This window comes from Rhinolophus sinicus, linkage group LG11, assembly GCF_036562045.2.
Source record: "Rhinolophus sinicus isolate RSC01 linkage group LG11, ASM3656204v1, whole genome shotgun sequence".
NCBI classification, from domain to species: Eukaryota; Metazoa; Chordata; class Mammalia; order Chiroptera; family Rhinolophidae; genus Rhinolophus; species Rhinolophus sinicus.
The window spans coordinates 63,266,642-63,281,077 of record NC_133760.1 but is presented as its reverse complement, the minus strand read 5'-3'; the positions used below and the strand labels follow the sequence as shown (position 1 = coordinate 63,281,077).

Sequence of the window (14,436 nt, the reverse complement as noted above, 5' to 3'; positions counted from 1 at the left end):
TTCTCACCTCCTCTGAGGGAAGGGGACCAGGTCTTTATTTGCTAGGCTGTGTTGTCTCAGTTGCTGCGTCTCATCATCACAGGCTTGAATAGGGGCTCTCTGGGTGTTTTCCCAAGTGTAGTGATGAGTGGATTCATCCTCCCTCTTTCATCTGGCCCCTGAGTGGTGGCTAGCCCTTGCCACTGGGCAGTGAAATAATACTGAAAAAAAGTTTGCCAATCAATGTACCATAGGACAGAACCACAGACAGTTGTAAATGTTTCCTTTGCTGTGAGTGAATGCTCGCTACCCCTGCCGGAGCATAGCCCATCAATGCAGATTATTAGAGAGTCCCTGGAAGGAAGCCCAGCCAGCCCGAGGGAGACCTGAAAGAGTCTGTCTACTGATTGCATTGAGTTGCCATCAACTCTGCAGGGAGTAGTCGCTCAGTTTGGTTGAACACATGAAGAGTCTCTCACCTCTAAGTTCAAAGACAGATTTACCACGGCTTCTCCTTCTCGTTTTAAACAATCTGTCGGAACAGATGGCCATTTCTACTATAAGTATAATGCAGAAATTCTATGCGTACCCAAAGGCATTTGAAAAAGACGTGTAAGAGGTCCTGGTTATAAATGGCTTCTCCTCTTCATGTTCGCTCCTGTGTTTCACATGGTCGGTTTCCCACAGAGAGTACAATGGTTTACTTTGCATCGAGGACATGTTTTTTTATGTGTGATATAATAATGTAGACATTGGCAGTTTTATATATTTATGGCAGCCCTCTAGGTGAAATGATTTATCATTTATTTGCATACATCTGGAAAAGCATATTTGGTTTTTTTAAAAAAGGGCATTTATGTCCTCACTGTATTTCTTTGCTAGTTTATGAAGCTTGCCTGGTGTTTCATGCTTTAGGGTACATTTATGTAAAAATATATATCAAAGAAATTTACAGCAGTGTCTGATAAACACAGTATCTTGTGGTCATTCCTGGCTTTCGAGTAGATACGAGCCAATGGCCAAGCAGCCCGAATGCCCCCAGATAGAGCGGTTCCCACTGGGAGAGACTCCCCACGGCAGGAGCAAGGCCTGTCATTGCCCTGCCTGCTCTGGGTCAGTGCAAAGCTCTCGGACACCCCCAAAAGAGGAACCCTGACTTTTAACCTTGGGATTTTGATGCTGCATTTTTGGGGGAATGATGGTCCCCTCTCCTGCCACGATCGAGGTGAGGGTACAATATTAAAATGACACAGCAGAAACTTGACTCTGGTCTGGTGATCACTGATAGCTTCTTGCTCTCTAGTGTGACAAGGCTCCCCAGGCTCATCTTGTACAAATCCTGTCCCAATTCTGAAATCAGCCATTTCTCCAAGAAACCCTGGTTTGTTTTAGTGAGAAGTGGTGTTTCCCAATCACAGTGTGGGTGTTGGAGATAATCATTGCTATTGGGTTGGTCATTATTTCTAGACCTTTTAGTGGACAAAAGTAGGAATGCATTTATTTCCTTCCTCCCTCCCTCCCTGCGTGTCTCCCTCTCTCCCTCCCTCCCTTCTTTTCTTCTATCCTATCTATTAATATTTGTACCTATCTACCTGTATCTATCCAACCTGTTTGTATCTATCTAATCCATATCTAGATATTTCTATCTGTATCAATCTAAAATACCTCCTAAATTTATATTTATACCTACAATTCAATTTCAAGACTACAGTTGAGCCTTTACATAACCTTCTCTCTCTGACATCGTATCTCCTTTCTCCCACACCAAGGACGCAGAGGATGGAATTAAGATATCTCATAATTACTCTTTTTTTTTAAAAAATCCCACATGGCACAACAGTATCAGCATACCAAAACTAATATCACTACCAATATGTTTACTGAAAACATCGAAAGCATATTTTGCCTATGCTCTTCCCATTACCACTCCCCATTTTCTTATTATAATAAAATATATATAACGTAAAATTTGCCATTCTAACCATGTTAAAGTGTACGGTTCAGTGGCATTAATTGTATTCACAATGTCATGCAATGATCACCACCATCTACTTCCAAAACTTTCTCATAACACCAAACAGAAACTCTTTACGTTACCTCGCCATTCCCTGCTACTCCCACTCCCTGGTAACTTCTAATCTACTTTCTGTCTCTATGAATTTTCCCATTGTATATATTTTATATAAGTGTCGATCACCCCGTTTTAAAAATAGTGCACTATATTTGTATTGTCAGAGCATATATCCATCACATACTACATGTTCTCCTTAGCTGTCACTTAGCCTTGGTTCTGTGGATACCTGCATATTTATTGCTCACTTCCAGACCTTGTATTGATGTCTCTTGAGTCATTGTGGTTGTATGAAGCTTGTTCTCTAGTAGATTCCTTAGCAAGTTCTGTTGGATCAGTATCCCCTGAACACTTGCATGTTGATAATATTCTCTGCCCTTTCGACAGTCATTTTTGCTATAAAATATAAAATCCACTGCTTACAGTTTTTTCCTTGAATGTATTAAAGAAGTTAGTCCATTTTCTTTTGGTGCAAAACATTGTTGTCAAAAATCTGATGGCAATTTGATTTTTTTATTTTCTTTCCCTTATACTCGTAAATCACGCGTTCTCTTCTTCTAGTTGACCATTTTTCTTTTCATTTTCTTTAAAGTCTAGTAATTTTACTCGACTGTGTCTTGATTTTAGTCATTCTGGGCTAATATTCTGAGGCCTGTTGTGTGCTCTTTCACAACGTGTAGTTTCATTTTTTTTGTTTCAGGAAAGTTTTCTTAAATTACAGTCTTTGCTTTGGTGGTCTTCCTGAAGAAGATCTCCTTTGCCTGTCTTCAATGTTTGTCACTTTCTCTCAAATTTTTCTTCTCTTTAATCATTAAGAAATTATTTTGAGATACTTTTAGATTCACATGCATTTGGGAGAAATAATGCAGAGAAATTCTGTATATCTTTCCCGGTTCCCCTCCTAATGGTAGTACCTTGCACAGTGACAGCAGAGTATCAAAAGCAGGAAAGTGGCCATCGATGCAATCCACCAACCTTATCAGACCTCCCCAGTTTCGCACATACTCATGTGTGCATTTAGTTCTATGTGATTCTATCACATGTGTAGATGCATATGCGCAGCACCACAGTCACGATACAGAAGAGTGTTATCACAAGGATGCCTGTGCCTCTGTTATAGCCACAGTCAGCTCCCTCCTTCTCATCTTCCCTAACCTCTGACAACCAATAATCTGCTCCCTATCTGTATGGTTTTTTAATTTCAAGAAGATTATATAAATGGAATCGAATAGTATATACCTTTGGGATTGGCACTTTTGTTCGTTTGTTTGTTTGCCTTATTCCCTGGCAATCCATCCAAATTGTTGGGTGCATCACTAGTTCATTCCTTTATATTGCTGAGTAGTAGTCGTTGGTTTGGATGCACCACAGTTAGTTTCATGTGGCTGATGAAACTAACTGTGGGCTGATTCCAGTTTTTGGCTATTACAGCGACAGCCGCTGTGACCGTTCACGTGCAAGTTTTCGTAGGTGTGCAGTTTCAGCCTGCCTGCTTTCCAGGGGGCACCACTGGCTGTTTGGGGGATTCCCTTGATCTCAGGTCTATCAGATGCTACCCCATCGGTTCCTACTGCACAGATTCCAGCACTCCGAAGATCTTATGGTTTTGTGGCTCGTGGAGTTCCCCTTTCATCTGGTTCATTACACACCCTTTCCATGGGCCTTTGCTCTTATGTTTTTCTGTTTTCCTGTGGGTATTCAGAGAGACTGGAAAATTATGCTGCCACCACCCCAATTCTCTATCGAACCGCAACTCAGCCATGTATTCTTTTTAAATATTATATTGTATTCTATAATCTGTGTCATGAGTGGACTCCAACACTGCGGCTCAACATGTGGCAGGAGATTTTAATAATAAGCTCATTCTTTAGTCCAGCCTTTCAGGACTGAAAGCTACGCCTAGCTTCCTGTATTAGCTCTTATTTATGAGCTGTTACTTTGAGCAAGTGAATTAACCTCTCTGTACTTCAGTCTTCATGTGTTAAATGGGGATAACGATAGCAACATCTCCATTAGCTTCCTGTGATAATAAATGAGGCAACGCATGTAAGACTCCTAGAGCAGTGCCTGGCACATAGTCGCTCAGGTAAATTTTACTTACGGCTGTTTGCTTTGCATATCGGTGTTGTAATTCAACAGGTATGCATGTTAAAGTTAAACTCTCAGAGGGCAGCCTTACTTCTTTCCTTCTGAAGTTCTTGAGGGAGTACTTTAGCAACCAAGAATTCATTATATCTTACCATACGGTTCTGTTTGAAAACATTAAAGTGAATTTCCATATATTTGGAGTTTACATGTTATCTGTGCTTTGAATATTATTTTTGGTGTCGTGTGGTAATCCCCCTGCTTCTGGAAAGTAAGACCTGCCTTCTGTACACTGTCTATATACCGTGTTTCCCCGAAAATAAGACCTAGCTGGACCATCAGCTCTAATGCATCTTTTGGAGCAAAAGTTAATATAAGACCTGGTCTTATTTTACGATAATATAATACCCGGTCTTATATACTATACTATACTATACTATACTATACTATACTATACTATACTATACTATACTATACTATACTACAGGGTCTTATATTAATTTTTGCTGCAAAAGACGCATTAGAGCTGATGGTCTGGCCAAGTCTTATTCGGGGAAACACAGTACAAGTATAGCAAGTGCTGGACTACTGGATTAATTGTGTTAGTGGCACAGACACTCTCCATGCTGGATGTGGTTGGCACGCTGCGTACGTGATGAAAACAGGCCTCTCACTGACTCTGCCCTGTGTTACAGCACTCTTCCTAGTCTGGATGCCCCTTATCCCATGTTGGTGTTAGCTGGTCCTCAAGCTTGTGGAAAACGGGAACTCGCCCACCGCCTCTGCAGGCAGTTTAGCACTTACTTCAGATATGGGTAAGTCTGTTTATTGGCTGGTAAGACTGTAGACGGTTGGATATGACTAATTTCAGCTATTAATTTTAAGCAAATTCAAAAATGTGCCTAGAAGGCTTGTCAGCTTCTTTACCATTTATTGCACTGCGATCGACACCGTATTTTTTTTTTTCGCTTTAATCCTCCAAATGTTTAACTTTAATTCAGCGACAGCCAAAGTCACTCTTCAAGGTTTGGAGATACATGTGTTTTTAATTAAGAACGTGATGTGACAGTAAGAAGGCCAGTGCTGTGATGTGTGATGGGCAGATCCATGCACTGGTAACACAGCCTCTCCTGGAACTCACGCTGACAGCACTTCAGCTTTTTTGTCTCCACACTGGTCTTCCTCGTTGGAGGCATATCTCAGGAGGAAGGAGAGAGAAGGGGCAGCAACAGTCTTTCCTTTCCTTCCCCTCAGGTTAGCATTCAATACACTCAGTTTTCTGGAGCAAATATCGTGCTGCGTGATTCCCTAATGACCCAGTTAAAATACCCAAAACACTAGAGCTATCCATAAGAAACCTTCAAAAGGTTTTTGAAGACATTTCTTTACATTGGATTCAGAATGCTCACTGTGGTCTTTTAAACTGGTTTCCTCTTTTACTTTTTTCTGTATAGCAATGAAATTACTTTTAGGTTAGTGGAGTTTGTCAGTGAGCTGAGGCTGTGACTGCAAAGATGTATAGGACAGCAAGAAAAATAAATGCAAATTATTTTCTGATGCTAATACAGGAACGTTTCTTCCCTTAAGCGACATGTGTTCAAACAATGTAAATACTCTTTTAAGCAGGTCCATTTATTTAGATATCTAAAATTACACCCCTCATTTGAACAACCCTAGGATACAAATACTACAGAATAATTTATTCATTAATATATTTTAAGCACCCTGGAGTAACAAAAATAAATTAAAACTTAACATTAGGATAAAAAAGTATAGAATGCCATTATGCTCATCTAGTGGTACTGAACCTGTTTTGCAAGATAAGTGGAACACAAGGAGTGGAAGGTCAAACTCGGGCAAAAGGGTGTATCCTGACGGTTGTGCTAATATGTAAACCTGGCACCTTGTAGCAAGCCAAAGTGGGGGTAGGGACAGTGTCAGCTTTGCTCACCATTCAGTTCTCAGTGCTCAGCAGATGGTCAGGCACTTTCTACATGCGTGATAAATATCTATTAAGTGAATGACTGAGCGAGTGAGTCGATGAATGAATTAATAACATTGTCTGCAATACTGAATGGGAAATTACTGTGATGAAAAGCATAGGTGATTTTCCCCAAACTTCACTGATGGATATCTGGAGAGATAGATGGAAGGATTCATTCATTTGTTCCTCCATTCTTCAATAAATATTTTTTTTGAGTGCCTCCTATGTGTTAGGCCCTGAAGATACAGTAGGAACAGATTGGTAAGATCTTTGCATTAATGAAGTTTGTGATCTAGTGGGGAAATCAGACCTTATATAGGAGTGTCATGTGCAACTTGTGTGGAGGCAGAAGATGGCGAAACAAAAAATCCCGATGTCTTCTTCATGCTTCTCTACTGTTACTGTTACTGATGGAATTAGTGGCAAGTTGAAAGCCACTCCGAACTGCCCACTACCAACTAACACTCACATACCCGCCTCCCTCACAGGTTCAGAGCGGCAGCTAACTGTCTACTAGCATGTGCAATGATGCAGAGATCAGGGCTTGTTCAATGGTAAATCACTCGAAGAATTCCATCAAGTAATGAATCAAAGACCATGTCCTTGGGTAAAAGAGGGTATTAGATAGCTCTTAATTTCATCCATTGAGAAAGTAAAATAATGGCTGCTATTATATGCCACAACTTTCTCGTTAAAATGAATGAGAAAACCCAAGCACATCCTCGGGGGCAGGTCATGGCTCTTGTTCAGATTTTCTTTTAATTGTATTCTCTCTCCAACATAAATTTTATTGATTTTTTAATTAAAGAAACATTTACGAAGGCACTTTCTCTGTCATTTGCTTGAATCTTTTTCTTTCCCTCATATTTATTTCCATTTCTCCTGGTATTTTGTCTTCCTTTTGAAATTACGCTGAGCCTCAAGACCAAGACACAGTCAACGAAATTTTCACATGCTGAGTGGTGTATCCAGATACATAAATATTCAAAACTCAGTAATATAAGAAATATTGGTGTGGCTGAGAGATTGCGCTCTCGTCTTAGGTTTGATTTTACTATTTCTTCTTGGTTTTTCAAGTAGGTTGGATGGTCTTTCTTTACATGAATTATTAGTGGCCTGGAAATAGGGATTAACTGCCCTCAAAGTCTCTCTTATGTCCAACCTTTATATTAACGACACAAATCAGTGGCTTCCTGGAAGAGTGATAGAGTAGTGAGGGAAACACAAAACAATGTACCACATGCCTATTCGTCTTCCAGATTTAAGGCCGTTTAAGTGATCTGAACAGTCATGAAAGAAAACTTGATTCTCCTTCCTTAGATCTCTGTTTTATAGCACTCCCTATTGTGAACATTTTTCACGATGTTGACTGCTAAATATATTTTCCTTTTAACACTGTAATACAGCAAAATAGAAGACCACAGCTCTTCAACTAAATGAGATGATGTGAGCTGCAGCTACCTAAATGTTGCTTATACAAATGCAACAGACTAGTAGAATGGTTCACGGAGTCATTCAGTCAGTATTTATTGAGTGCCATCCATGTGCCACGTGCCAGCGATAAAACTGTACAGCAAACAGACATGGGTCCTGGCCCCCTGGCAGCTTACAGTCTGGTATGGGATTTAGACAGGTATGCCGTCTAACAAGGTACCAGTTTGATGGATGCTGTGATGAGGGAAGTCAGGCTTCTCTGTGGCAGAACTAAAAGAGGAGTGGGAGGTGGGGCTTGAGCGGGGCTCGGGGTGATGCATTTCAGACCGAAAGAACTGAAAGTACCCTCTGTAGTAAAGCTGAGCTTGACACATGAATGGAGAAGGCAGAAGACGAGACTGAAAAGATAGTCAGGGTTCTGGTCATAAAGGGTCTCTAAGCAGGACAGTGTCGTGTATTAGAGTGTCAGCTGCGTTTTAGAAAGTGCACCACCCTGTGGGCAGTTTGGGAGAGCACTTGGGGAGGAAGGCTGGGAAGAGGAGACCAGATAGGGAACAGTGACAGGTGACAATGGTGTGACTTAGGATGTGGTGTGTACTTACTGGAAAGTCGGCAGAGTAGTGGCTTCCTGGAGTTTGGTACTCAGACACAGTATGTGGTGGAATCTTCTAGGTTGATGATTTCTTAAATTGTGCCCAGCAGTTTATTGACATATAATTTGCGTTGAACATGAGGGCCATTTTAATCTGCCTCCCAAATACCCTAGGAATACCTGCACTTTCGTGGATACCCCTTGAAAGAGTTTGCTTACTAACAACATGGTGTGCTAGGATCTGCTTGAATTTAGATGCACTCGCAGCCAAGGCTCTGCCTAAATATTTTCAGTAACAGGAAGTTTATTATTTCCTGAGGCAATCTGGTGTAGAATCGAGATTCTAAATCTGCCTGCTTCCGCATCACACTGAAAAAATTGCTACTTCCCCATCCACCTGCTAGCTCTGCTTAGATTATCTTTTGCTTCCTATTGCATTTCCTTGGATATTTGAACAGTCCATCATTTGGCCTGGCCGTCTGGATTCCTTTCCCTCCTGATCCTCTCCTCCTCTCTGTGGACTTGGCTTGTTAGGATCCTTTCTGACAGCTGGCCAATGAATTCACCTTTAGACTATCTAACTCACCCTTAGACCTTTAGGACTAGTGTTGCCTGGGGTCAATCTCCAACTCAGTTCCTTTGTCTGTTAGGTGAAACTAGTGGGGAGTAAGATTCCCATTGCAAGCCATGATTTAACTAATTTACCATGATTTATGATAAACTCATGGAAATTTAAATTATAGCTGAAATTACATTTCCAGGGGAGAGGAAGGCTGTGGAAGGTGATAGCCAACGCACATTTCTTTGTCTAAAATTTGGCAGTAGTTTTTCCTAAGTAAATTTAGTGAAACGCTGCCTTCACTCTGAAGTATTTCCTTTTTAAGATGTTCATCTTGGGGCGGCATACTTCACAGCAGGTGTTTCTGCATATGTGAAAACTGGATGACAGATTCAAAAAACCTCAGGTCATCTGAGGTCCTTCTTAATAGAGAGCACTCCGCAGTGGATGCCGGTTCTGTCATCAGCGTTCTCCCCATCGGTGAAGCCATCTCTTTGTCTCTCTGCCTAGAAGCTTCAAATTGCTTTTTTGCTCTGTCTTCCCTGTAGAAATCCTGAAACAATTCCTGCCGCTCAGTGTCTCCGTTGGGAAATGCAACAAAGTAAAAGCCACACTGAGGGTCCACTGCCGAGTCACTGATTGATCATTCATGACTATCGAGGACCCCAGGAGGCTGAGGGTCCCTGCCAAAGTGTGGGAAGAAATACCAGTGTGTTCAAACAGCAAAGTAGATGTCATGACGATTTGACAGTCTTCTAGAGTGTCCTCTCTTTCCTGAGCACGCAATTCAAGTGTGACATTGAGACCTCAGAATGTACTAGTATAGTTAATTCTTGGTCATCATGGAAGCTGAACAGTGGTATGAATTATGAAAACTTTATTTGTCTTTGTAATGGAGGGACTTTTGAGGTTGTGACTCTGCCCTCTGTGGGGTCACCATGGCCTTGCCACTTTGTCACATTACTTAATTGCTATGCCTCAGTTTCATCATCTAGCAAATGAAAACAATAACGTCCACCTCATGTATTTTTCAGGAATAAATGAAATAGCATGTCAAGTGCGTACCCATTCCCATCTCCTATTTTAAAACAAAAAATGAGTTTGCATTCCCAGACCTTAACATTGAAGACTGAGAATGCTGTGTAGTCAAGCGTCCTGGGCTAGCTGGGACCCCCATGGTTTAGCTCTGGGACCGACACTGGCCTGCTCTGTGGCCTCAGACCAGTCATTTTTATAGTCACCTGTGAAATGGAGCTCATCGCAGCTGTTGACCACTTCACATGTTTCATGTTTTCATTCATGTTACAAATATTTAGCAAGTGCCTCCTATGCCCTTGGAATGCAATGCAAACAAGATGAACACGATACAGTGCTCCTCTTGTAATTCAGAGGTCCTGCTGGGGGAGACAGGAGAAAACCAGATACACAGAGACAAGAAGGTAGTTCTGGTGATAAAGAGTAATTGGGGGTGTGGAGGACAGAGGTCATTTTGGGCTGTGCTCAGAAGGCCTTTCTGGTGGAGCTCAGAAGCCCACGTAGCACTGGACCCATGGATTCCCAGAGGAGGCAGTGCCCAGAGCTGCTAGGTGCTGACAGCTCAGCGGAAAGAGCTCACGTCTGCCCTCAGGAGATGGCAGGGGTCTGGTCATAAAGGGACTCTAAGCAGGGCAGTGTCATGTATTAGAAAGAGTGTCAGCTGCATTAGCTGCGTCAATGACACTGTCCTGCTTAGAGACCCTTTATGACCAGACCCCTGGCTCAGCGGAAGGATCTGCCCTCAGGAGGAGATGGGGTCCGGAACAGGGAACGGGGGTGCAACTGGCAGCAGGCACTGAGGTGATGGCCGTATAAAGAAAAGGTGCAGAACCCAGCAATAGGGGGTCAAGAAAGGCTTTTGTTGTTGTTGGCGGGGAGGGGGTGACACGTAAACTGAGTCCTGAGGGACACATGGGCTAGCCGGATGGAGGGATGAGGAGAGGAGCATGCAGGAAATGCCCACAGGTCAGAGAGAACACGAACACACACGGGTGGAAAATACATGAGTAATAAATATTGTTAGACTTCCTAAAGGATTATGTGATGGCCGAGGAGGGGGTTCAGAAGACCATAAATAACAACGAGTAAGAGTTTGGTGTTGCTCATCGGAATGTTTTAGCATCCCTCTAGAGTCTAGTGGCTGAATATAGTCTCGCCTCAAAACCACAGGGGCCTCACAGGGGTCTCACCAGTGTGTTACTTGATGGTTCCTGGATCAATTTCAGTTTTTTAAAGTATACTTCATACTGAACTCATTTCCATGTTGAATTGCAAGTTACTAGATATAGACCTGGTTATCTATTCTATGTTTTCAGGGCCTGTCACACCACGAGACCCCCTTACTTTGGAGAAGGGGATCGAGTTGATTATCATTTCATCTCCGAAGAAGTGTTTAATGAAATGGTAAACATGGTAAGCCTGTTCTCCTTTGTTTTTGCTGCACACAAAATACTTGTACACGTTCCCTGGTAGAAATGTTAGCAAATAGTGATTTAAAAAAAAGCAAACAATTACATTTGGTCTGTTATGAGAGATGTGTTCTTACCAGGTTGTTTTTTCCTTACTCCTCTTAACACATTGCTGTTCATGTGCTGCTTTATGTTCTGATCTTGGAGAAAATATTGTAAATTTTCAGTAAGATGGAATGAGTAAACATTTTAGGAAAGTAGAAGTAAAAGCACTGCGGGAAATTCTTGTGATCTGCATTTATCAGGTGCTGCTGTTATTACTCAGATTTTACTCAAGAGAGACAGTGCCCACGGAACTGATATGATGCACGAAGCTTGCAGAACGAACATTCTAGGGATTGGTATGCTCTGTCTGGAGACCACTCATTCTGTTTGCTGTACCACTGGTGCTTTCTAATAGTTACCGTTTCATCGCAGTGTGTCCCATTCAGCTGGCCTGTCCTGGACTTACTTATACAGCCCTGACCGTCCTCTGTATCATCCCCATATGACAAGTTCTGAGACTTGGAGTCCAGGCAGTTCACTGATACAGCTGGAAGCCCTTCCTGTTAGACGGAAGAATATTCCGAATTTCTCTGAGGCCTGTGTCTTTACAAAGTGAGGGTAACTCTCCTGCATTAGTCTGTTTCATAGGAGCCCTGGGCCGTCTTACTCAATGTAAGATATTTTTCCTGAAACCCTGATCATCTAATTGGTAGTAATTCACGGCACCCTTGTCTCGGAGTTCATTTTCTTCAAGAGAATTTATTCGTTCTGTCTTAGCCTTCTCCTGCAAAGGGACCCTCACAACCCCAGTTGGTTTCATCTATCAAAGGTATATGCTAATAATGTCAATACATAGCCACCCATGACTTCAGTGTAACAGAAAGTGTATCTCATATCTTCCTCACTGCCAATGAATCTGTATCCTTTTATTTTCTCTTCACCCTGGGCCTTAATGTGGTCTGTGTTACCATTTTTTTCTATCACCAAATGAATTCTACACCACTGTTTTCGCCCTGAAGCGCCTACCAAAGGACCGGGTTAAGGATTAGTCTATACTTGTGCTTTGGAAAGATCACCCAATTAGTGATGCTCTTATAGTTAGTTACATGGCCCCTCCCGCTCTCCCCTTCTCCTTCTTTCCTCCTGTCTCTGCTCCCCACCGCCAAATCACGAAGCTGGCCTTCACCTCAGTGCGCAGAACATGGAACATTTAAGCATAGGCTCCACAGTTTCTACAAGTTTAAGTTTCAATGACCAACTTTACACGATGTGCATGTTTTCTGACATTTACGGAGACGCCCCAGTGAGAAAGTCTTACAATCCCTAGGCCACTTCCCCTCTAACCTTGTCAAAAGCACATCTTGGAAATTCTTTATAAGTTTCTCTCCTAAGGTTAATTTTGGACAGTTCTGTTTAATGTATGAAGAGTATTCTGGAACTTCATCCTTCTGGAAGTTTTAATGGGGATGTGAGGAGTTATCTGGTTATAGTAAGAAGCATTATCTAAGGATTCTTTGGGTTGAAAGACAACTAGTTCCCAAAATTCAAGTTCATTTCTCTTGTTAGAGTCTGAGGCATTTTTTTCTCGGTTCAGCGCATCTGTTGTCAGTACCCATATGCTCGTCTGCTGTTCCACACCTTGTCATATCTGTAACCAAGGAAGTCTGCTTCAGTTCCTCGTCACAGACATCACTGTGCTTCTGTACTACGTTTAGTCTTCCAGCTTTATTCCCGCTACTAAAATCCTCCTGTGTTTGAGAAGTACTGCTAACATATAGTACTTCAGGATGACGCCATTTCCTTCCACTTGAATTTTGCTTCTGATCCTTCTCTTTTCTTTAAAGTGAGCTCGAGACTCTTTTATGAAGAGAGACCAACCTGGAGAGTATAGACTTGTGACACGTTTTCAGCTTTGCCATTCATGCCCAAACCCTTGGCCTTCTGTACACAGAGCACCTCCCAAACGTCCTGCTCCCCCTCCATGCTCAGCCCCCACCCCATGACAGACAACCTGGCGTACCCCATCCCCACAGAGGTGCTGTGGGCAGTCACACCTACCCACTCAGACAGGTTCACCCAAGACCCAGTTACGCACCCCTCCCTAACACGCAGATCACCCCCCAACATGCCCACAGACAAACAAGCCCTTTTGAAGGACACACATAGTCACCTACAGAATTATTTCTTGCTTGTGGAAATAAGACCCCAGATCTGGAGGCTTCTGAAATACGATTATTGCTGTTTATTAAGAAATCCATAGGCAGGGGAAAACAAAGCGAGTATTACCGGCCAGAAGCTGGAAGATCACTTAATCTAAATTCTTTAAATAAACAGTTTAACAGGGCCTGTTTTATGCACGGGAATAGCATACAAGAGTCCTCCCAACTCTACATCCTTCCAGAAAATGTATTTGGGATCCAAAGAGAGAGGTGCTTGTACACACAAGTAAACAAACTCATAGTATAGATCTGAAAAAGGCTTCAAGTGTACATTTTGCAAAGAGGGTGAGTCACAGTAAACACAATAAAATACACACCTGACTGAAGATTCAGGTATCTATCTATCTACCTATCTATCTATTAATAGAAAAGTAGTTACAATATTTGTTCCGCAGAACAAAGAGGGTATGACTTTGAGCGAAATAGTACGGATACTTATTACTGACTTTTTAACTTTTAGAAAGCATGATATAAACTTCTTTTGATTATGAGGGAGGTGGAGTGTGGATTTTCTTCATCATGTGCAGCAGTCCCCCTCCCCCCGCCCCAGAGACCCATTGCACCCTGAGAGATACCCTGTCTCCTGGCCTTCCAACACTGCCCCCCGACAGATGGCTCCCCCCACCCCCACAGATCCAGGACCTCAGGGTTCAGGAAGGGCGGGGTAACGCAAAGGACTCCTTTTTCTACTGTTCTTGTTGAGGATGTTGCCATTCGATAGGATTCAGCCTTCAAAGTTTCACTTCATTCTTTATTTCAAAATCCTGCATGTGAAGAGGCAAGAGTTGCCAAGGTTGTCCACATTCTTATTCTTTCCACTGTTCTCAGCCTCCCAATTTAAATTAGACCTAGTAGTTTCATCAATATAATACTGTCAAAGAAAAAGTCAGACAATTTGGAGAATCGTGTTTTTACCTACGTTCGTGTTGCAAGGGCGTCCAACTTGGGAAGAACTGGGCTTCCAGAACACACAGACAGACGGCAGTGTTTATGCTTCAAATCACGATGGGTCCCACAGTTCTGC

General features: G+C 42.3%; 1 protein-coding gene across 2 annotated transcripts in view; it reads left to right on the top strand.

Moving 5' to 3' along the window:
• LRGUK (leucine rich repeats and guanylate kinase domain containing) overlaps positions 1-14,436 on the top strand; it is a 97,649-nt gene that overhangs the window by 38,982 nt on the left and 44,231 nt on the right. For both annotated transcript variants that reach the window (XM_019750963.2, XM_074315353.1), the window contains exons 11-12: positions 4,831-4,950; positions 11,056-11,152. In XM_019750963.2, the coding sequence (XP_019606522.2) occupies positions 4,831-4,950; positions 11,056-11,152 (217 nt within the window). The remainder of the gene's footprint in view (positions 1-4,830; positions 4,951-11,055; positions 11,153-14,436) is intronic.